Below are 23,707 nucleotides of genomic sequence, written 5' to 3'. Positions count from 1 at the left end.
TTCAGTTTTGAGACAAGAAAAGAAAGAAAATAACCTTCCACCCCAGATGGGACTCGAACCCACAATCCCTGGCTTAGGAGGCCAGTGCCTTATCCATTAGGCCACTGGGGCTGTATGACTTTGTGACTCTCACAGGAAACTCTTTAGAGATTATAACAATCACCCTGCGACGATTTCATATCGTAGGTACCAGAGCCTGAGTCCGGAGCCGTGTGTGGGCTTTTCGAAGGTTTAGTTCAGAGTTACATGACGCGTCTACAGCGAAGAGAATTCTTTCTGCGCAGCTGGCATGTTTCCGTTCCGTTTTACAACTGAAAGCAAAAGCCCCATATTCATGGAGGCTTCGAGATTACATTCTTATAATTAACACACAACCCTCCTTTATATTTGGATTTACTTTATTTGATATATTACAATGTCACGGACAGTGCATCTGCGCAATTCATGTGGCACAGACCCTATCGAGGTAAAAGAAAGTTAAAATAGAAAATAAACTGACAGCATATTCATTAAAATGATCATATATTTAGTCAAATTCCGAAAAGTCATTATGACGTAGTACGAAGCAACCAACCAAGAAAATTAAGAAACATAAACAATGGGTCCCTTTCTTTGCATTCAGAGAAACAAAAAGAAACATTTAAGAGCTGATGCGACACTGCCCCCTAGTGATAGGTTTTGGAACAGTTTAATAAACTATCAGATTAACTTTTCCTTAATAAATTTTCAGATATAATTTGATAAACACAATAAATAAAACAGTAAGTAAAAGAGCTTTTACACCTTTTTTCTACACAGTTCTAGTGTTTTTTCTTAAATTCCTTTTTACAACACGGTGAAGCTGTGCATCCATTTAGTTTCTTCATCATACTGTGAGGGCACAGCTGGAATGCAAATGTAGTGAGGGGAATGTGAACACTCCACCTGAAGCATGCTGCCCGAGAAGATAAAACAGACACCTTAGACAAAGAAAAAAAAAGAACCTCGGTCAGACAACTTAAAATGTGCAAAGATGGAGGAAAAAGGCTGAATGTAACAAACACCCTGACATTTTGTAAAACTATCCAGTGGTTTGTTGCACTGAGAATTTCTCTCTGCAGTGACAAACATTTAGAGTGTGATATCATTTCAAGCAGGTAAACAAATAAACGTCAAAGATGCAGCAGGTTCTGCAGCAAAGAAAATAAATATTATCCACACTGAAACAGCTCAGACCCAGTACACTTCACTGTACAGAGAGCAAAGGCACACCTCATATGCTTACAGATCCCAGTCTGAAACATTAAAACCCAAACACATCACTCACAACAAAATAAAGCTTCATTCAGTTGATTGTGTCTCTCACACTCCTTCAGTGATGACCTTATGAGACACCATAAATGATTTTCTTTAAGTGAAAATTTGCAAATGTAAATAATATCATAAAGTAACCGTAAAGCTATAGAATTTTTAACAATCCACAGAAACAACTGTAAAAACGCCCACATACAGTATCATAGCAGCATTTCTAATCAGTATTCCTCTCTGTGTGAACAGTGTTAACCGCTCCTGCAGCTGCTTTCTGCTGCAAGGATCCCTGCCTGCTGAGTGTGTAGACATTAAATGTAACTGATGGTAAACACAAACGCATGCGGGCTTTCTCATTCGTCATCGATCAGCTTCTCCGCTCCGTTTTCTGCTTGTCTGCCAGCACTGCTTCCTCCTCCCTCTCCGCCTCCCTCTTCCTCCTCGTCTTCGTCTGTGTAGGAGAACGGCTGGCTGCTGTAGTTGATCATTGTGCGAGAGAGGTCCACCTCGATGGGGAACACATCTGCCTCCTTCAGGACGGCGTAGCAGTCATTGTAGTAATGTGACATTCCCGACACGAAGCGCTGCAGCTGGAACACGATGTCCTGAACTGGAGACGGGGAAGAAAGAAAACAAAAGCAACATGTTGAAGCTACTAAATCCTCAGCATCTGTTTACAGGCCACGGAGGACAGAGGAGGGAATAGCTAAAGGTGAAAAACAGCAAGAACAGACCGTGTTTCTGATCCAGCAGCTCTATCTTCTCCAGGACGTCTTTCCTCATTTTGGCAAAGCGGGCGCGGGCTTCCTGCCGACACCGAAGCACCAAACGGTACTCATAGTTACCAGTGCTGACGCGGTACAGAGGCTCCCCCATGGCCTGTGAGAAGGAAAATAGGATTTACTGGTTCATATCAAACATGTTTTCAGCTGCGGAAATCCAAGGAAAGCTTATAGCCAGTTCTTCCCCAGAGTGCTTATGGGAAAATGAGAGAAAAAAAAAACTTGCACTTGCTAAGTCTGCATCAGTGTGGTGAACTAAAGTTTGACTGTGAGCATGAAGGATATAGAGGCGGTCATGCTGAGATGGTAAATATCTACACCTTTTAAAAAGAACACCTGTTATCACCGAGTCTGACTCTAATCTAACACCTGTGTACAAAACAGAACATGATTAAACGCAGTCATCTCAAGCAGCTTCATACTTCAAGGTACCATCCCTATAACTAGAGAGAGGAACATAATGATCTCATGATAATTAAAGATGGGCATCTATATTAGAGTCTGCAGATACAAATGTGATGTTCCATCTTCTTACAGTCAGTTTTTCTAATGTTTTCATCTTTCTGCTTTAGAACGTTCAAAAAGTAGCAGGTTTCGGTTACATTTTTCCTGGGGTCAAATTTTTCCTCAGAAGAATAATCTGACACACTGAACAGGAAGAAATGTTGCAATCAAAATGTCACTTTTACATCAACTGTCAATATCATACTGATATAATTAAATCAGTAAAAATTGTGACTCACGATGCTGCTGTATTCTTCATCATCCATTTCCTTCACCTTCAAGCAGTACGACTGAAAGACACAAAAAACCCGTCCTGTTATTCAACCTACAGGCTGACAGTGAATTTCAGTAAACAGAGTGACAGCACCGCAGGTCTCACCAGATATTCAAACTTCACATCCAGGTACTTGCGGATGGTGAGCTTGGTGTCTGGTATGGCCTTATTAAGGTACGTGTTCAGATCATGGAGCATCTGCACAACGAGAGACACTTTAAAATCTAACATCCACTGGAAAACTGACATCTTACATAATAAATTTCACTCTGACAGATTTAAGGAACACAATATAAAGTATACACAGACAGAATTTTCCAAAGCTTTCTTTAAAATGAATGTTTTTAACTGATGTGTGCACTTTTAGTACAATGAATGACTCAAAGCATAAATTAAATCTGTGCTTACAGGTTTGATGGTCTTTAGAAGCTGAATGCCGTATTTCTCAATGTTGCGGTGAGCATCAGCAAACTTCACAAAAGCCTCGCTGGCAGCAGCCTGGGGCTCTCGTACCCCGATGACAGAAAACACATCTCCAAATGCTGCAAAGGGACAAAACCAGAAACCGCTCAGATATAGCTACGAGCAAAGATCTGCTAAAGTTAGAAAACAAAAAGTAATAAATACAACTCCACCAGCAAGCAGACATTGTATGAAAACATGACATTTTTCTTCATTTTATGGTCACGTTTCAACTAAAAGCTCCACCAGGTTTTAGCCTTCATTGGGGAAAAAAAACAAAACAAAAAAAACAACAGCAAACTTTCGCTTGGGGGTGAGAGTGGATTATTCCACTGGTGTAATACTGTTTTTCTCGTTTGTGATTTTGGATATAGTGACTGACCTCTGTGGGTTTGAGAAAGCTCAAAAAACGCCCTCAGTAGTCTTTTCGTGTGCTCCATCAGCCCTGCAACGCAAACAGAGAACAACAGCGTCTCTGTGGATTAAAAGCTCTCTCATATCTGTGATTATGGAGTTTTCACATTACATGATTAACATGTTTAGGTAAAGAATCTTATCATTCTTTACCTTTGTACAGCTCTGCCGTTTTCTCCAGCTCTTCCAGTCTTTTGACAAGTCCATCTGTAAAGAAGAATAAGTTAAATCTAAGTAGATATGAACAAACCTGCAGTTACCATCTTAGCAGTCTTACCATTGCATAGAATAGCTCGACTGAGTCCAAGAGCATCCGCTGTTCCTGAGCTCAAATTCTCTACGAGTCGATGTTTGACTTTTTTCAGCACTGAAACATAGAAAATATCAATGTTTAACACAAACTAACGCAGCAGTGAAAACGATTTGTTGAGATTCTGCAAGAATGCAGTACACAGCACTGCAGTGCACGCTTCAAAAGAAAGTAACATAAATATAAATACCTATGTCCAGAGACTTCCCCTGTTTTGGGTCAGCCTGCAGCTTATTGTAGTGGATCACTGCCTCTCCCTGTGAAAATAGGATCAACAGTTAAATGAACCAAATAAATAAATAAATATAGGATGGTGAGAGGAAGAGCATCTATTGTAGCAGTGCTAAATATAAGAAATAGAACTGTTTTAGCTTTTGTTGAGATTATGCAAGAATGCAGTACAAAGCACTGCTATGCATGCTTCAAAGAAAGTTACATTTCACCTTAGTAGATAAGTTAAAATTAATAATGTGCAACATTCATGGTGCTAAGTGTGAAATGTATTTTCAGTGACGGGCAGCAGCAACACCACCTAATCCTTTTAATCCCACACTGAACCCCATCTTTATCCCACCACGCAGGAAGTCATGGAATTTTTTGGGTTGTGAACAAAAGATGCCAAAAACAACAGCGCCACTATTCACCGGTGACGGTACGCCACATGCTACGGGCTATTGTCCCGACCTCTTCAGCACAGCTTAGCAAACCAGTGAAGTCACTCCTACAGTGTCCTGTCTACAGTGGGAAGGTGGGCTCATATCTCACTAACTGTTGGACTGTGCTGGACATAAAAAAGTGAGTCATCTTTTAACTATTTTCAAAATTTCTTTTAAATGACACACAGTGTTTCTGTGGTTTGGTTCTTTTTTTCTTCATTATGGGGCACTGGTCATCAGAGGTGAGGGTGAGTATGAAGAGTCGCTGTCTTTAGGTTTAAAAGATTAAAAACAAGAGTTTAATAATAGGGCTCATGTTAACATCATTATTTCAACAAGGCTGTCATAAGATTTTCACAGCAATGACACTATTATTGTATTCAAAATAATCCATGGAAATAATCATCACATCACAACAACTACCAAAAATCTGAAAAGGCTAATAAAGCTATCAGTCAAATGCATCTTTTTCTTTAGTGTGTATGGAGATGGTGAGAGTTTTTGTAGCTACAGATGCAAAAATGACTGTACTATTATTCTAAACTGTGTGCATTTTTGTCACACTGTAATGATAAATAGCAGTTATGGTCAATAGTGTAATGCTGAGTTTTTAATAAACACTTTCAGAGTCGGTGTACCTGCACAGCTTGAATCATCTTGGCCACCTCCACCTTAGTTTTGCCCTTGACTGCTTTCCCGTTCACACCTGTGATTTCATCACCTGCTGCCAGCGTCCCATCCAAAGCTGCTGGTGTGTTATCAAACACCTGCAAAGCAACAGCAACCGCATTTAAAAAGTACCGTGACAAAGTACAGTTATTTTTCCTGAATAAGAGGCGATAAGCTGCATTTAATGACCCGTATGCTAAACAGCAGCAAACTGAGACAGATACAGTCTTATAACATTTAAAGCATGATGGAAACTTCTGGTGATCGATGACATGTTAATAAATAAAGTCATAATAAATTATTCTGTGTGCACCTGAACAATGTAGAGGCAAGGGCAGTACTGAGCCCCACCACCAATGCTGATGCCTATAAGATTATTAGCATCTTTCTTCAGAGTCACAGTCCCAGGCACTGTTGGTATCCCCCTGTTAAGACAGAGAAAAAAACCCACACTAATTGAGCTTTGAAGCATTTTGTTCAGCTTATTCTGGGACATTCTGTAATGAGGGAACTATATCACAGTTTATATCAAGGCATTCACCTTATCAGTTACTGTTTTAGATGTTTAATAATGATTTATGTTTATAATGTATGAAAAGCATATGTGATTCGGCGGGGTGGGTAGAGAAAGCTCATTAATGACTCACAGTTTGTCCTCCTCCAATTCATAGTCCATATCTGTGAACATTGCAGGACAGCGTCACTCCTGTCCCTGTGAAACCTGCGAGAGAGTACAATAAAACAGAAATCAAAGGTTTTAACTGGATCAGAAACCCAAGAAACGCTCATTAAAAGAGTGAGAATCAGAACACGTTTAAGAGTTTGAGCTACTGGTGAATTTAAAAGTAGTTTATAGTCAGATGGACTATCGGAAAATCACCAAAATTGGCAGCTTTGCTTTCCTGATGCGGCAAATCTAATCGCTGTGGAGTAAGTGAGGAAACGCTGGAGCAGAGCAAACAGCTGGTAACCCGCAGTGCATGCTAACATCCCAACAACAACCATTTAAATACGTTTTAATTAATGTAACTGTTGCACTTAATATATCTGCATGCACACACAAACCAGTCACTGTTAGATTTCATTACAGTGACCGAGGTCAGTAAGGAACTTGGATTATTAGCTGCTAGCCTGTAGGCTAATAGCAGCTGCATTTAGCTAATGTTGTCCCCTGAAACGTCAGCAGGCCATTAACAATTTACCTTTCTTAGGCGTCGCACAGAGTCGTCATAAAGATATTATTCAGTGTGCATAAAATCAAAATTTTTTTTTTGAATCGCCCTTTTTATTCGCAATTATCTCAACTTCTCGATCTAAAGACAGCTTCTATTTACTTTATTTTGTCACTTCCGGCAGGGTGACGGAAGTTGTTGTTAAAACGTATTACAAAAGGAAGGACTGGATGATCATTTTCTAGTTTTGTCTTACAGTCTATAATTCTATATTCCTCAGTGTAAATGATACAGATTATTTATTTTAAACTTCTCATCAGCTCATATGAAAACACTGTAATTGTATTTTAGCAGATTTAATCAAAGTCCTTCCAGGATTCGCTTGTTTCTAATTTAGACTACGCGTTTTACTGCCATCCAGTGGTTAGAGTGTCAACCTGCCCCTGCATGAAATTATGTCAAATATAATATTATTACAGATTTGTTTTGATGGAAAAAGTGATGTACATTTCACAATGATCTTGTTTGTAGATCATTTTAAATGTCAAGCATACAAAAACAATTGTTGCAAAATAGACTTATTGCATGGGTATGGTGCACTAGTATAGATTATTTTGTTCTAGAGTCATCTGCAGTATATTGAAGGCCCTCATTAATATGCAAAATTAATACCAATGAAAAATACAAAAATCACACTAATTTGTTCATATACTAATTTGCTGTTGCAGGTGATTAAACAGAGTGGTGCTTGTACTGAATATAGTATGATGTTGAATGAGTCAGTGTCAAAAGAGAATCTTACTAAAACTCATGTCTTGCATCATAAATAAACTAGAATTCACAGTTACCCCATTTACCTTTTTTCTCCCGGCACAGTAGACTGTACCTCTGCTGACACTCCATCATCCAGGACTGTTCACCAGCAACCAGTATGAGTATGGTAAGCTTAGGTTTGTGTATGCCACTACAACAAATTAACTACATTTTACCCTTTAATAAATTATTTGCAAAACTGAAAATGCAAAGTTATTTCATTCTCAAGACTTCTTCAGATTATATTCTAACCATGTGTTCAGGAACTCGAACTGAAGAATGTGGATTTGAGAGCCGGAGATGAGCTGAAAATAAAAGGGGTAATTCTGCATGATGCAGAGAGGTAAGCTAACAAAACTCATAACATTTATTTTTTCAGTACAGTAACCATATAAACTGAATGAAAGCTACATATGCTGTTAATCCTGCAGTAGGAAAATCCAATCTAGCACAAAGTGGACTTTTACAAATTATATTATATCTTGTATTCCACTGTGTGATCATGTGTTTAAAGCTCTGCAAGCCATTGATATTAAAACCTAGTTTGTACAACCTCTGATCAACAGATTCCAGATTGATCTCGGCTGTGATGCAGATGACCTGGCACTGCACTTCAACCCTCGTTTCCATGATGACACTGATGGTGCTGTGCTGGTGTGCAACTCAAAGATTGCTGGTTGCTGGGGCGATGAAAAACGGGAAATTCACAACCCCCTACAGAGGGGTGCTGATGTGAAGGTGAGGGAATGTGATCGAAGTAATTGATGATGTACTGAGTGTCTGAGTATTATGAATATCACAAAGGTTTTTGATTAGATCAAATGGATGTTTGGTTTACCCACATAAAACACAAAAAACACACTAATATTCTTGCAGATATTAAGCTGGGGGATGCAAGTTGGGTTGGAATTGATTGTGTTTTGGAAAAAATGTTTTCTTATGAATTTTTCTTCTGTTTCAGATTGTGTTGAAACTGGCTGAAGACACGTTTGAAGTGGAACTTCCTGATGGACAGGAAGTCCAGTTTCCAAATCGTGTTGGTATGGGTACCATCAGCTACATCAGAGTCACAGGAGACTTTAAACTGAAATCCTTCAAGATCTGCTAAGAGATACAACTGTAAACAGACGCTGTGTTTAACACTTTAGTTATAGATGAGGTTTGACTGTCTGAATGTTATTCTTACAATAACAGTCAGTTATTGACTGAAGAATCATTAAGAGATAAAGAGAAATTGATACATTTAAGTGGATTAAAATGTCCTGTTGTGCAAAAGGATATAAAATGTTTACAGTCAAATAATCATGTTTTGTCATCTTTAAGGTTTTGCAGCCTCTCACAAACACAGTATAAGTCAAAGCATGAAAGGGTAAAAGTATGATGACACGGAACAATAGAAGAAAATGCAAATATAGTAGTTATTTGCTAAATCCAGTAACTAATTATTTATAGTCATGTAAACATGCAGAGAAAAATGGCTCCAAATCATACAAAATGCATGTGGGGCACGAGGGTTCCTAGTTAACACTTTTCTATGTGGAGTTTGTATGTTACTTGTGCCTCCATAGGTTTCCAACTTCTTTTGAAATGCATGTTAGGTTAACTGGTGGGCCTTTTAAGTTCCAAACAAAAAAAGTAGTCCTGGAGTTGGCCACCCCTGAAATATATCAGTCAAATCAATAAAGCCATCTGGCATTGGAATCCTGCTGAATTATGTTGTGGAAATTTTAAATAAAACCTGCAAACACCTCAGTGAGCATGATTTGAAGTGAGTTTGATAACATATTGCAATATGGAGAGACTCTGGTCAATCACCTAAGCAGTCTCTGAAAATGGGCGCGGTTGCTCATGTCTTATGTGCTTTGACCAAACTCAGAGACAAAGAAAATTCCTTAACACATCAAGTGAGTCTATACCTTCAGCTCTCTTCAGAGAGAGAGAATTACGACCTTGTTTTCTGCTTAGCCGTCACCTAGAGATCTACATCCCTGATAACCAGAAGGAGCCCTACTATCCGCTTAATGTCTCCCATGAACTTACAATGGCCCCATTGTGTATGTTATTTTTGTTTTTGTTTTCTTTTTTGCCTGTCCCGTTTGGTTCTTTTGCCATCAGAATTATTGTGTAAAGGTGAAGAAAGATGCCCAACGGATTGACTTTACCAAATGAACCATCCCAGCCTTGCCGTAATGGTCTATTTGAGTCACCTTTTATTGTTTATTTTATTTTATTTTCACTTGCTAAATACAGGACAGACTTGACTGGGGAAAAGAAAAGGGAGAAAGAAAGGAAAGAAAAACAGAGGGACGGGGTTAAGGGCAAAAAACAAAAACCAACAAAATAAGCAGACAAAAAATACATATATCAATCACCTGGATCACCTGTTGAGAAAGACAAAAGAGAGAACAAGCAGAAGAAAAAAGAGAGCAATATAATAAACAACATCATCGCGACGTGAATATAACAGTAAATACTAAATATTAAACATTATTGTGCAGCACGTAAGATCGACAGTGCACAGTGTGGTTTGAGGTAGGAGCCAAAAAGGGTGTAGTTTGTGTGTGTTTACACCTGTGAGCATGAGCACGCTTGTTTTTAAAAGGTTCCTTCATGTAATGATCTACTAGAGGTCTGTGAAGGTTCTCAGTCATCCAGGTCATCTTAGTCAAAGGAGCTCGCAAAGAAAAGCGTCTGGACTTCTTTAAGTTACTTGAAGACGTTTCGCCTCTCATCCGAAAAGCTTGCAGTGACGTGCCCGTGAGCTCCGCCGGCAGCCAGCTGTGCCAGAGTGACCGACTGAGCCCCAGGCTGAGAGGCCGAGGGCACCCCACCCCCAAAGTGGCCCGAGCGAGCCCATTGTGTATGTTGGATCGAGCATAAGTTCCATTTGTAGTGATTCTACAATTACTAAAGTGATATAGTTAAAATATGTGATCAAGACATCAGCAAATAAATCTTCCACCACAATTATAAGCTGTGACTAAGATCATGTATTTATAGTTATAGGTAAACTGTGATAGCTTTGTACATATTGGATAAAAGACACAGACGATCAGCGACTTGAAGAATGGAACATCATCTGTTTATTATCAGTCTGATAATTACATTGCAGTTATAACCAAAGAAAAATCTCCAAACGTTTTACCAAAACATGTCATTAAAGGTATGCTTTCCAACAAATATTCTAATATTCTGTATGTATGGTGCAACACACGACCTTGAATCAGACCAGCAGTTAAGAAAATGGATAGATGCTGCACAGATAGATCACTGGCTGTGGGGTCAGTCTGGCAGATGCTGAGGCACTTCAGTTTTTCTCAGTGCACATTTATTATGGATGTACCACCAGGTAAATAATCTCAATTTCAGTGTAATGTTCAGCTATGTTAAATTGAGAGAAAATATTTCCATTAAGTAGTGATCTACACATTTGTTTGACAAACAAAAGTGTTGTTGGTTCATTTCCAGCTACAGACCCTTTCAGGGTTGCACAAGGAAAGGCATCTGGCTTAAACCTCAACCAAAATCAAGCATGAGGAGCTATTTGGTGCAGTGAACCCTTGTGACACAGGAGCAGCAGAAAAATAGCTTTAATGTATCAGAAGCATATAATATCTCTCTGTTCGTGTTAATTTAAAAAAAAATCATACCCATTTAAAATGCAAATAATAAAACATTCAAGGATATAGAGAATATAGGATTTTCAGTACTGAAACACTCAAGAAAATATTGGTGTGATTTCAAATTACATAAGCCAGTTAGCAAACTAATATAACTTCCATACATTATCAAAAAAATAGGGTATGAAGAACACTATTCGTGTATTCTGCATGAGCTAAAGTTAAAAAATTTCAGATATGATTAAATACAATTTTAAACCATCCTTACATACAATAATTTCATTGGTGCTCTTTGTGTTTTTCTTCAAAAATAAATAAAAAAAATTCTTCTGCTTTTCCTACATGAGAAAAATTTCCTAATCACAAACTTTGTTGATTACACAGTGATTTAATATTAACACTGACATATTTCTCACTGCATTCTCAAAATGATTATTGTTCCAATATTCTTGCCTGTGTGTTTATGTCTATGAAGCAGTTTTCTTTTTACCAGTTTAATCACTTATTGATTCTTCACATTAAATGTTTAAATCAATATTATATGTAATCATTATCCATTTTGTGAATAATCAACTGAGAACAGCTTTTGTGATTTTCAGCAGAGTTGAAAATGTGCTGACTCATTCAGCGTGTACGGTACATTTCATCCAGACTTTGAATAGCCTCTTCTTTAGTGAATTCTGTCCATTTAGGGGGAATCTCACCACATCCTGTGAAACTTAAACCATAGTGCTCTTCTAGCCTCTTCTTAAATTTGCAAACAAACCATATCCAGTACTTCGATGTATACTCATCAGGAGTAATGCTCCAGTTAGCAAACCTCGGCCCAGCTTTTCTGTACTCTTTATAAAGAAAAAGCTCTTCTGAAACTTCATCTGGGTAAAAGCTTCTATCACTTGCAACTTCTGTTGTGCAGAAATTAATACTAATATCCGTAGTGTTTCTGTAATGCATACCATTGACTGCTTTAGATCGATGAAAGGGGCAACTGTGATCAATTTTGTCCTTAATCACATGATCTTCCATAGTGTTGGTACAAACAGCTGCACAGAACGGGCAGGTTTCCCAGCAGCAGTTACACAACTGATCGATGAGGATTTGATCAGGTCTCAGTCTGAATTCCTTTATCTTATCCAGGGAAAGCTGATTCATCTCCTCTGTGATTGATATAAGACCTTTCTCAATCTCTTCTTTAAGAAAGTCAAAATTGTTTATGTCCCCAAAGTTTTGACAAGAGATGGTACCAAGGGTCAGTTTATCTTTAAGGAACCTGGAAAACTCCTTAACCCACATGTAAATGTCTCCGTTCTGTGTTGTGACTTGATTTGTTGCATCAAATAAAGCTTGACTGACAAGTTTGTTGATGTCATCCACATTTTTCCTGAGTATATCCAATGCTGCATCTTTTGATTCTCCGGACATGTATGTGTTTACTCTCGCTTTGATAAAAGCTTCTACTTGCTTCTTTGGATTTCTGATGTAGGTGATGAAAGCATCAAAGTCCTCTTTCTCTGCAAGGGACTTCAACAAATGCTTCTCTAAGTTCAGTCTGTTCTCACTGAATGCTGGGCAGCTGCACTTCATCTTTCCAGTGAGATCAATGGCAGTCTTGTTACAAACAGCCTCAACAATGGAAACCCTCAGTTTTTCACAGATCATTTCTCCAAACACAACAGCAGATGAGTTTCCTTTGCAGAAGCTTCTAAAAATGTTGTAGTATTGTGGTTTTTTACTCTCCAAGTAAGTGTGTGCATCATTTTTCACTGTGAATATTTTGTGAGACTCTGAAAGCCAAGTCGCTGCCCTGTCAAATACATACAGTAGGAGATCAACTGTGAACTCCTTCTTGAAAGCATACTTCTTGTTTTGTTCAAACTCTGTCACTGTCCGCTGAACATTTTGGGCCACTTCTTGTAAGTAAGCTGAACTGTAGCCTCTTGTTGCTACAGGTTTCTTCATAATTCCATGAAGAGACTGGTTTTCAACACTGGTTATTAGTGATATGATCAGTCCCTGGTCCCCATGCTCAAGAAGTCCTTTAAAGTGACACTTTAGTTTTTCAGTTTTATCTTCAGTATATTCATACATTTGGCTGGCAAACCCCTGTCCTCTTGTGTTTTGGTGCTTGCGAAGGACTACGTATTCAGTGTAATCACTGACCTGGGATATTGTTTTGTATTTGCTACTCTTTTTAGAGTCAATTATAAGAGCCCATTCGAAACCAAGGATATGAAGGATATTTGCCAGGTCATCTTCAAGATTGATGTCCTTAATGGGTTGCATATTTGTAGTTAATTCTCTCACCAAGTCACTCCAAACACCATCAAACTGTTTTTTAAGTTTCTCTTCATCTTTTGCTTTGTCTTTTAACTGATGAGCGAGCTCTTCACTCTTTTGTAGCAGCTTGTCCTCGAAGTCTTTTTTCTTATCATCCAGCTTTTTACAAGCTTTCTTCTGCTGAATAACTTCATCCAGTTTTCTTTCCACTCCTCTCACCAGTTCCTCTTGGAACTCCTTTATTTTATTTTCAAATTGGCCTCTCCACTGAACCAGTATTTCGTTGTCTTTGTCATCCTCAAAGTACTTTGACATATCTTTCTTGATTTTTTCAGATGTTTTGCTCATTTCTTTAAAAATATCACTACGCTTAATTTTGTCAAGTTCTTCATTTTCAATTCTGGTGTGAAGCTGGTTTTCAATAGTCAGCATGTTGCTCCTCAGGGCCCAGGTCCAGTTTCCATATTCAACCTCAAGTTTTCTGTAAACTGCAATTTCCAATGTGTTTTTGAAGCTGAAAACAAAGTGCTCATTCATCAGGGCGTTCCACAAGTTATGAATTTTGCTTTTGAAATGGGACAGTTTTACGCCAGCAAATTGTTTAGCTTTAGACAGGATGATGTTTTTCAGCTCTTGGATGCTCTCACTGTAGCCTGGATTTGGAGGAGCCATCGGTGGACTTCCCTCCCATAACTGAGCAAAGTATTTCACATCTGTTTGCACATCAAAGGAAATGATATCACCAAAACACTCAGCATCACACAGCTCCTCTTTAGCAGCTAGCTGAGCCATCTGGTCCAGTTTTTCTTGCAGGCGTCTTTTCCCATCCATGTTTCTCTCAGCAGCTGCGATATCTGTCACATTCTGGTGAACAAACACACAACTCGGAGAAAGTTTAACTTTCTTCATCCTCATGAAAGCCTGAACAACAATCTGCAGGACATCCTGCATCTCAGCTGGATTCTCACCAAAGATGTTGATCAGTGTCATGTTTCCCAGACCAACAGTAAATGTTGCTAATTCATTGTCATGATGACGAGTACTATTTCCTGCCAGCTCAAGAGCACGAAGTCCTTCAGTGTCCACCACTAGAAAATAGTCAAACTGGAAGTCTTTCTTGATTTCCTCTGACACTTTGACCAGCTGCATGAAGGCACCTTTGGTGCACCTGCCGGAACTCACTGCAAACTGCAATCCAAACATGGCATTCAGCATTGTTGATTTTCCACTGCTTTGTACGCCCAAAACTGACAACACAAAAACTCTCTGGTCGCCTAGTTTCTTGATAACTTCATCTAAAAGACTAGAGATCCATGTTAGAGGCACATGACCTGCATCACCATCCATCAGCTCCACTGGGTGTCCTGAAATCATCAGATCTGCAGCCAGTTCAGGGTATTTAACCCACTCAGTGTTTGTATGTTTTGGTTTTACTGCTCTGCTCTCTGCTGGTATTTCTCTGTGGGCTTCATAGATCTGTCCCATTTCTCTGAAGATGTGTTCCAGGCCAAAGGTTGCAGACTGCAGTTTTTTGGAGATTTCTTCAAGCTCAGTTTGTTTACTTGTTAACAGATCAGATTTGTCGTGTTTCTTTTTCAGAGTCAAGAGCTCAGTCCACTTTTCATCATAGCTTTGAAGAATCAAAGAAAGATCATCTGTGGATAGGGCATCTGTTAAGATCTGAGTCCATTTCAGGAAGTACTCCTTCTGTTTTGATGGCAAAGACAAGAGGCTTTCTGTGAATGACTTAATCAGTTCACTACATGAAGCTTGGCACTGATTTTGTCTTATTTGCATCAGCTGCTGCTGTTTCTGACTTTTTTCCTTCTCAATGTTTCCTTTAAGGTGATACAGCTCTTTGTTTATTCTGCACCACTCATGCCACAGATCGCCTTGACAAGGTAGAAATGTAACTTTGATCTTTGAAATGTCCACCCCTTGAAGCATATTAACTGTTTTCAATGCAGCAGATTTCCCTTTTTGACAGACTTCATCATCTTCATCCACTCTGACTCCAGGGACTTTGGCCAAGGATTCAAGCTGGAAGGATGTATTATCAGGTTCATGTAAAATCTTTCTGATAATTCCTTTCAATCCTTCAGAAACATCTGACTGGCTTCTGTCTTTCAGACCCATTTTGTATTTTCTCTTTTTCACTTGAAGAGCACCACAATCATTATCAGCAATGAGAATAATCAAAGGCTTTGGTGACTCGTAAAGGTCTTGGATTACTGTGGTACTTTTCTGGCCTTTTTCCAGAGTCGGCACAAGAACAACAGTGACTGATGATTTTTCTGTCAGTATCTTATGCTGTTTTTCAAATGACAGAGCATCACCATGAAGATTACAAAAGGCAGTGCAGTCTGTGAAGGAGTCATTGGGTTTTCCGGCTGGACAGTACCAGGCAATCTCTGCCACACCATCCATCAGCAGGCGAGATTTGGTGCTACCTGGGCAGTTCCTGTGGAAGAAGGTGCTGTGACGGTCATTGATCAAAGTGTTCATGAGCTGAGATTTTGACACTGGCAGTGAACCCAAGCGAAAGAAAAACACCATGGGTGTCTCGGCTTTGCAGATGGGCATTGTCTTCATGTTGACAACATTTGAATTATCTTTGATTTTAGCTATCTTCCATGTTTTTGTTATTTGCCTGAATGTCCACAGAGGACATTCAGTATCCATAGTGACTGAGTCAGGGACAAGCAAAGGTAAGGCGTACTGACACTGTGATAGCTTTGTAATTATGTTCTGCTTCAGAAAGTTATCTGAACAGTGAAATACTGCCATCTGAACATCCATTGGATGCACATGAGATTGTATTGAGTTATCAGAGTCTACACTGTCACTAAATAAATCATCAAAGTCTTCACTGTCAGACACTGGAACAGACTGTGAATAACTCACACCAGGATTGTCTTGTTTTACCTGAATATGTCTGGCTCTGTAGTCTAACATCATCAACCTCTGAATAAATGTATGAGCTAGATCTTTCTCAGATGTGTCATGGCCCTGTTTCACAGGAGGGCCTAATTTAAGAAAGTCTGCTGATGACATTTTCTGTTGTTTGTGTTGAAGGTTGAGTCTTCTGAGCAGTGTTTCACTTTCTGCTTGAAATCGTTGACTGTTCCTCTCATCAGAAATATTAAAAGTCTGTAGTTTAAAAAAATGAAATTTACTAATTGGCAGAAATTATAACATTTTATCACTAACATCATGCAAAATAGTATATGTTTCTGACCTTATCCTTGTTTCCACTCACATCCTTGAAGGCACCTGCACAACAGATTTAATTATGACATGGAGAGAAAGAGATTAATTCACCATGGAAGTATTAACAGTACAAAGTTTGAAGACATCTACTATTTTTTCTGTTTTTGTTTTTTCTTCTTATCATGTTGTGACCATCAGTTATATTTGACCTCTTCTGAGCAGACTGCATGAATCAGACTCCATGATGGAACTAAGAAACAAACTAATTGGCCCAAGAAACACAAGGGAAAAAAGAGTTGACAAGTGTAAGCAGCTCTAGTCTGTTAAAAGAAGATAACAGCACAATACTCAGAATTTATGACCAGATGTGGGGTGTCTATGCATATGCTTATCAAACCCATCTGCTTTGCATTGTCTTTCTAATTTTTGATGCTTTATAGCCAATACCAAGCCTTTTGCTAAAACAACAATTGAGAAGGAAGCTCTGAAATGATCCCTACAGCTTTACAGTGCTCTGAAGTAAAAACAAGACGAATGAAGCTGAAAGCAGTGATTAAAAGGCCCTTGCAACACAACAAACCATAAACATTTTTATGCCCGGTAGATGGAAATGTAGATACTAATCAAATGTCACATTGGTGTGCATCATGGATGGAATCAGCATTTCAAATTTCATCTAGATTGGATGATGACCATAACTCACTCTATATTTCCTATCTTCACTAGGTGCCACAATAATTGTGACCTAATACTGATACATAGATGTTTTGAGACTCAGACTCCCATCAAGTATGTAAAGTTTGGATCATATTGGACAATGTATAATTGGGATTTGACAATGTCGTGTTCTGTGGTGAATGATTGAAATTCAACATGCTGCCACACCAGCTCAAAAACTTTGCAATTTAATATCCCCAAGATCTTTAGATTGGTGGCACCAAAGATCATGTTAACCTGATGCAATTCCTTGGAGGAGTTTTAATTCAAAGAGTATTAGTTTAAAATGAGGTCTGAAAACTGTGAAAATTGCAACCAAAATTTCACATTATTTTTAATGTGCTTTTATGGCTCCAAGGCTGCAAAATTTCTGAGTCATAGATGGAAGTTAGTGCAGGTGCAGATGTTTAAAGATTTTATAGATGGTTTAATGGAGCCATTTTCCAATATTCAATGACCAGAGCAATAAAAGCTAAAATGTTAATTAAATTGGAGGCGTGTGCCAAATTTCATGGCGTTTCAAGCTGTCTAAGACCCGCAAAAACTGCTTCCCTTTTCATGGAGAAGTGCAAAACCGCCAGGGTATACCGTTCAATCAAAACTCAAAATTAAAATCTTGAAGCATCATCAAGGTCTGATGTTCAGACCACTTTTGAGTCAGATGTGTTTAACCTGGAAGGAGCCGTGGATCAAAGTATTAAATATAAGGATAAAAGTAAAGAATACAAGAACAATATTGTGGATGCTTCATCAGCATCCACACTAATAATTACATTTTCCGTTCCCACTAGGTGGCACTCTAACTTATTGCTGATAACGAGCATATCAATCTGTTTGGGACGAGACCCTCATCATGTTTATGAATTTTAGTGCAGATTCGACAGAGCACAGAAAAGTTTTATAATTCATGGTGAAACATTGAAATTCACCATGCTGCCAAGGATACACCCTTTCATGAAAATCACTGATTTTAAAAATAGCTTGCAGTTGTAATTCAGAAATTCAGAAGAGAGCGCCATCTTTCCTCTGCTATGTTTTTAAGGGGTACAAACCTCATAATATCAACTGCACGAAAACTATATTCAGTAAAAAAGATGGATACAGCTACTGGGATCTCGATCACTGGTTTCAGAAGTCCCATTTTGAAGGCTCAAGATGATTGTTTGCAAACTTGTTGCATTTCATTTGCAAAAACCTGGATGTGATATGAATGGATGGGGATGACTACGAAACCACACACTTTTCTAGTAATGAGTTGAGATTGACAAGTTGTTTGCCAAACCGCCAAGACAGAAAGCCATTTCCTACAGATCAATGAAACAGGAAGTCTATTTGCAACAACAGCAACTGCCATTAGAGGTCTTCAGCTAGAAAATGGTTTAAGGCACTTTCAAAATGGCTTCCTTTTTCTGACCTCGAAACTACATCAATCTTTTATACTGGCTATGATACAAACTCCGGGGTCAGAAGAGGGCAACGGCTAGAATAACATCCAACTCTACACTGTTGCCTCATTCTGTTACAGCAAGAGCAGTAAGTTCTACCATATGGAAAAAAAAACAAGTTAAAGAAAAAAACAAAACCTTTGAATTAGTAAGCATGCAATGTAATTCTTCAATAAGATGTTACCTTTCTCCTCAGTTTCAGCTGATACAGTCTTGTGTCCACCTTCTCCCCCTGCGCTGCCATCATTCTGCTGGGAGTGTCCAGCAACTCCAGGTCCATTCAAAGACTCACACTATGAAAAGGATTATTTTAAACAACTTAAGTTTATTCTTCATTAGTCCAACACTTGGACAATTCACATTATTACAGCACCAGAGTGGACAGAAAAAAAAATAGATCCAGCATATGTAGTGGTGGAAAACCAGAGTAAGAAGGTTGTTGTGATTGATGTAGCAATGCTAAGTAATAGCAACATCAGAAGAAGGGATGTGAGAAGGTCAACAAAAACCAAGGGCTAAGAAAGGTTTTCTGGACAGAGACTTCAGATGTTGTTCCTGGGATCTGCTGGAGCCACTCGGGGTTCACTGTCCCAATATACATACATAAAATCATGCATTTATCAGCAAACCGGAATGATTCACAGTGAACTTGTTGGATGTTTATTAGCAGCAGATGATGAAAGAGAATGGCCATCTCTTGGATTTATGTAAGCATCTTGTGTTTATTCAGCACAAGTGCCTCATGCTTTAAAGTTAAGTGTAACTATATAGTGTAGAAACTACATGATATGCAGAGAGGGTATATTGAATTGTTCATATCATGTTCGAGTGAAGTAAGTCAATAATATAGGAATGTTAAATCTTGCAACACTGCATGTGATTTCATCTTGCGCACTTTGGATTGTGGTTTGAGGAAGGCATCCATCTCAGTCAAGTCGAGCAGCACTTTTTTCGGTATACCGAAAAAGGACATTGGGTGGTTGTTACATTTACAAAAGTCTTAACTTATAATTTGAACAAAATAATTTCACGTTTCTATGGTGAACATAATTAAATCATGTAGGATCTATAAGAAATTCAACAACTTAATTTGTTCTTGTTTAGATGACATGATACAATCTAGTCAGAGTGGTTAGTTGCTGGACTCGTGAAATTCACAAGATCACATGAGATTTTAAACTGCAGGAAAATCACTCGAGTTGTAAGTGGCAGAGAACTACACACATCAAATGTATGCTATCGCTATTTATTGTGGTTTAACCTGTCAAGGACAAAAACGTACAGAAATCATAGCTTTCGTACTTCATTAAGCCTGGATTGGTGGCATGGTGGCTAGTGCTATTGCCTCACAGCAAGAAGATCAAATCCACATTCTCACTAGTTTACAGTGGGTTTTCTCTGGGTATTCTGGTTTCCTCCCACAGTTAAAAGTCATGCAATTAGAACTAGGTTAATTGGTGATACCAAATTGCCCATGAATGTGAGTGCAAATGGTTGTTTGTCTCTACGTGATAGACTGGTAAACTGTTCAGGGTGTATCCTGCCTCTTAACCTTTCACTTCTGGGATATGCCCCAGCCCCTCTGCAACCCGGATAAAGATAGGATGGTAGTCATTGTAAATCCAATTGCTTTTTATGTTAGCCACACTCTAGACTTTGTTCAACATTAAGTAATATAAAGACAACATGTAGTATTTAAGTGGCCAAGTAATGTAGTGGCAAATTTCTGTCTCAAGCTTTGAAAAAAGAATTCTTCCACTTCTTAATGTGAGCTGTCCAGATTTATTTCTGACTCGTACATACAAACAAATGATGTCACGGTCAAAAAACTATTTGCTGCTGCAGCTCACATTTCCATTGCTGTCCTGGCTCATTCTGACCTGCTACCACACATGCGCCGTAATGTTTTCCTACCCGACACAAATCAAACATGCAGCATATATTCTCTAACAACATATTATACAAAATCAAACATGTAACATAAGGACGGAAACAGTATCAAAAATATTTCTCTATAGATTGGCTCTAACAAGTAGTATTGGGGTAAAGGTTATTGAATAGTGTTGGAATAAAATTACAAAATTGTGATAGATGAAAATATTCCAAGACCTCAACTTGCTTCATCTAAATATGTTTCAATCCCGTTTCATCAACAAAAAATGCACAGGTTTATTTAATATGAATAATTTGTGTTGATTTGACTAAGTTGTTTATGTTTCTGCTAAAGCAAAACAATTGTGTGCAACCAATGTCCACTATAGAATTAAGTAAATCCAACATGCTCTTTTTTTAGTGTACGGAAAGACCCTCCACGTACATAAAAAAAAAAAAAAAAATTAAGATCAACAGGACAGACAGCAACAACAGTATAGTAAAAATATGCAAAGTTCCAAATTTTATCTTTCAAAGCTGGAACTTTTCAGTTAGAAAAAGTCTGAACTAAAAGGGCTTTAAATTTTTTTTATTGCTGTAATGAATGTGAAGTCCATGAAAAAAAAAAATCTTACCTTTAGATTTTCAGTCAGATTCTCCCTCTCTTCTGATGAAGGATTATGTAAGAAGAAAAAGATTGGACCAGGTCATTGCATAGTTTTATAACACAAGAGTCACCTACTATATATTCATTATATGTTGAAATTTTCTCATCCAACCGACCCTTTAATTTTTTTCCTTTTGCAGTATTCATTAATTGTGTAAGTTATATGATGTTATTGCAGATATAGAGCACTTTGTGAAAAGACACATCAAGTCTTTACAAAATATTTAAAAAATACTGGACCAAGAGTTTTAGGTTTGGGGATATTTTGAGTTTTCTCTAGCTTTGGATTCTTAATCATGTTTGTGTAGTGTTTGTATTGTTATTTATTTTTGTGTTATTTCTTAGTTATTATGGTGTGATGTTTATAGTCCTTATATATTTATTAATTTCCCGGTTTCTGTGCCTTAAGTTCCTCACCTAATTGACAATAGGTTTGTTAATCACCTCTTGCATTCTCATTCTGTTCTTCTAGTGTGCTGTCTGTGATGGTTTAGCTTCTGTCTTAGGCCTGGTCTCAGTGATAGTTATTTCATGTCTTATTTTGACAGTCTTTTGTCTTATGTGCTTTTGGCTTAATTACCCTGAGTCCTTATTCTGTGATTAGTTTCTGTCTTGTCCTTAATTATTTTGTATGTGGTTTGTGATCAGCAGTGAAGCTGCTTTTTAATTTTATTCCCATTTGAAGGAAAAAAAATAAACAAAAACTATAATAATTTAAAAAAACAAAAAAACAAAACCCTTTCATTTAGTAAGCATTGTGAGAATGTAGGAGACCACCAGGGGACTCCACTCACACCCAGCAAGAAAGAAAGTGGGAGGAATAATGTTTCTGGGTTCTAAGATATGTTTTGCCACCTTGTGAAACCAGCTGAGTGAAGCTGAGATTAAAGTTGTAAAATGTGATAAGATCTCACGTCATTATTACATAACTCCACAAGAGGACAAATTCAGGATCAAGTGTTCATAAAATTAAAAAGAAATACAGCATTCCCTCAAAAACCCAAATGCTACAAATATAATTACCAAACTTTTTTCCAAAATGTTCAAATCCTCGCTTTAATATAATAATTAATCCAGTTATACACATTAAAATCTCACCATGTCTGATCCGTATTTCCTTGTCACATTTGCAGTCCAGGTGTTCTCTCTGCTCTTCACGTTCACTGCAGCAGTTGTTCTCAGAGACCATGACATCTATTTTTTCTAACAGATCTATTATGTCGTTGGCATCTGTCATGCATCTTGTACATGTGTGGAATCTTTTTTCATTAAAACCGCTGTGAGCTTTCAGGTCTGCCAGTGCACTTTCACATTTTTCCCCTGGCCCATGAGTCACAACTGTCATTACATTAAGAAGAGATCTTTTCCCAAAAGCTCTTTCTAGCTGCTGAACTCTCGAGCTGTAATGGCTGTTATGCAGACCATATGGTAACAGTAATAGAAAGGCATGATTTCCCTGGTTTACCGGGAATTCTTCAAGGTTTTCTAAACCAAGCATGTTAATGACAGAGATGTGTCGACCACACAAATCACACAGTTTGGATGAAAACTCTTCCACGTTTCTTCTCTCTTCATGGTCAAGTAAGACGTTTTTTGGTCCAATCTCAATGGCGTTTGAGTCACCAATTAACAAAAGTGTGAGCTTAGGCAGCTCTGAAACAAACACAAGAACATCAGTAGATTACACTACAGATTATAAAAACGGCGTTGTTGAAGCGGTATAAAGCTTTTCTTAAACAAACAAACAAACAAACAAAAATTACAAAAACAACTGAAGTTTAAACTATCAAATCAGTAGTATCATCAACATTTTTAACAAATGTTCTTTAAAAAAATTCTGATTACCTTTGTTCTTTGTCACAGAATTGGTTTCACTTTCTCCTCCCTCTCCAGCTGCTGTGTTATCATTGTTATCTTCCATCTTATTACAGTCAAAGGAAAATAGAGCAAAATGTAACATTAGTATTTGAAATAACAAGTACTACTTTTAAGTATACATGTAGTATAATTCTGCACGAAAATTTTCAGTTTAGGGGTTATTTCCTACTTTCATTGTCCTCAGGAATAGATTAACAGAATAGATTAACATGTGATTCCGTTCTTCAACACCCGAGGGCACCTAAATTTTGCAGAAAGATTGATGTGCACACAATTTAGTTCCGAATGTCACTTTGCTCCTTTGTCCAACTTGTACAATGAGAATATTACTCTTAGTGTTGTACTTTGTACTCACTAAGACCAAAAAAGTGGACCACATCAGTCCAGCTCTGAGGTCTTTACACTGGCTGCCTGTCCGTCAGAGGATAGACTTTAAAGTTCTGATGCTGGTCTATAAAGCTCTGAATGGTTTAGGACCAAAATACATCAATGACCTCCTGACCCAGTATGAACCTTCCAGATCCCTCAGGTCATCTGGATCCGGTCTTTTATCAGTTCCCAGAGTCAGAACCAGACACGGAGAAGCTGCATTCAGCTTTTATGCTCCTTATATCTGGAACAAACTCCCAGAAAGCCTCAGATCAGCTGAAACACTCAGTTTATTTAAATCCAGGTTGA

The 23,707-nt window shown here is 38.1% G+C and overlaps 3 protein-coding genes and 1 non-coding gene across 6 annotated transcripts; 1 reads left to right on the top strand and 3 right to left on the bottom strand.

Annotated features, from left to right (window-relative positions):
• Positions 1-38: 38 nt before the first annotated feature.
• trnar-ccu (transfer RNA arginine (anticodon CCU)) lies at positions 39-111 on the bottom strand. Its single transcript has one exon. It is a non-coding gene; the product is annotated as a tRNA-Arg (tRNA).
• A 1,246-nt stretch (positions 112-1,357) lies between these two features.
• On the bottom strand, positions 1,358-6,704 carry pick1 (protein interacting with prkca 1). The gene is made up of 13 exons (XM_085403326.1): positions 6,239-6,704; positions 6,006-6,079; positions 5,672-5,783; positions 5,328-5,456; positions 4,224-4,290; positions 4,001-4,090; positions 3,877-3,930; positions 3,692-3,754; positions 3,256-3,389; positions 2,953-3,045; positions 2,813-2,863; positions 2,022-2,166; positions 1,358-1,897 (listed from the first exon to the last, which is right to left on the bottom strand). Exons 2-13 carry the CDS (start codon positions 6,044-6,046, stop codon positions 1,641-1,643), a joined length of 1,236 nt encoding a protein of 411 aa, XP_085259452.1. The 5' UTR covers positions 6,047-6,079; positions 6,239-6,704; the 3' UTR covers positions 1,358-1,640.
• On the top strand, positions 4,317-8,938 carry LOC146671146 (galectin-2-like). 3 transcript variants are annotated; one of them, XM_085403329.1, is made up of 5 exons: positions 4,317-4,828; positions 7,407-7,470; positions 7,607-7,686; positions 7,910-8,081; positions 8,305-8,938. In XM_085403329.1, the coding sequence occupies exons 2-5, from the start codon at positions 7,462-7,464 to the stop codon at positions 8,449-8,451; spliced, it is 408 nt and encodes a 135-aa protein (XP_085259455.1). In that variant the 5' UTR covers positions 4,317-4,828; positions 7,407-7,461; the 3' UTR covers positions 8,452-8,938. The 3 variants fall into 3 exon arrangements, with proteins under 3 accessions (XP_085259455.1, XP_085259454.1, XP_085259453.1); XM_085403328.1 differs by lacking the exon at positions 4,317-4,828 and adding an exon at positions 6,077-6,324 and having other exon boundaries at positions 7,410-7,470; XM_085403327.1 differs by lacking the exon at positions 4,317-4,828 and adding an exon at positions 6,077-6,324 and having other exon boundaries at positions 8,305-8,937.
• Positions 8,939-11,587: 2,649 nt separating this feature from the next.
• Positions 11,588-22,796, bottom strand: LOC146671145 (interferon-induced very large GTPase 1-like). The gene is made up of 5 exons (XM_085405126.1): positions 22,250-22,796; positions 21,120-21,151; positions 18,797-18,905; positions 16,479-16,513; positions 11,588-16,390 (listed from the first exon to the last, which is right to left on the bottom strand). Exons 1-5 carry the CDS (start codon positions 22,647-22,649, stop codon positions 11,588-11,590), a joined length of 5,379 nt encoding a protein of 1,792 aa, XP_085261252.1. The 5' UTR covers positions 22,650-22,796.
• Positions 22,797-23,707: the final 911 nt, after the last annotated feature.

This window comes from Rhamphochromis longiceps, linkage group LG4 (assembly GCF_057381845.1).
Source record: "Rhamphochromis longiceps isolate RC_006_pf linkage group LG4, R_longiceps_female_GT1.1, whole genome shotgun sequence".
In the NCBI taxonomy this organism is placed as follows: Eukaryota; Metazoa; Chordata; class Actinopteri; order Cichliformes; family Cichlidae; genus Rhamphochromis; species Rhamphochromis longiceps.
The sequence above is the reverse complement of the archived record's forward strand: the minus strand, read 5'-3'. Positions and strand labels throughout refer to the sequence as shown.

Bases quoted from the DNA above. Each gene is read 5' to 3' on its own strand.
- LOC146671145 (XM_085405126.1), bottom strand. From the start codon at position 22,649: ATGCTTGGTTTAGAAAACCTTGAAGAATTCCCGGTAAACCAGGGAAAT. The intron at 21,152-22,249 runs GTGAGATTTTAA...ATCCTTCATCAG, and splicing joins GGAAATACGGATCAGACATG to AAGAGAGGGAGAATCTGACT. The intron at 16,391-16,478 runs GTCAGAAACATA...TTTAAACTACAG, and splicing joins TGAGTGGAAACAAGGATAAG to ACTTTTAATATTTCTGATGA.
- LOC146671146 (XM_085403329.1), top strand. The intron at 7,687-7,909 runs GTAAGCTAACAA...TCTGATCAACAG, and splicing joins ATTCTGCATGATGCAGAGAG to ATTCCAGATTGATCTCGGCT. The intron at 8,082-8,304 runs GTGAGGGAATGT...CTTCTGTTTCAG, and splicing joins AGAGGGGTGCTGATGTGAAG to ATTGTGTTGAAACTGGCTGA.
- pick1 (XM_085403326.1), bottom strand. From the start codon at position 6,046: ATGTTCACAGATATGGACTATGAATTGGAGGAGGACAAACT. The intron at 5,784-6,005 runs GTGAGTCATTAA...CTGTCTTAACAG, and splicing joins GAATTGGAGGAGGACAAACT to GGGGATACCAACAGTGCCTG. The intron at 1,898-2,021 runs GTCTGTTCTTGC...CCCCGTCTCCAG, and splicing joins GCTGCTGGATCAGAAACACG to TTCAGGACATCGTGTTCCAG.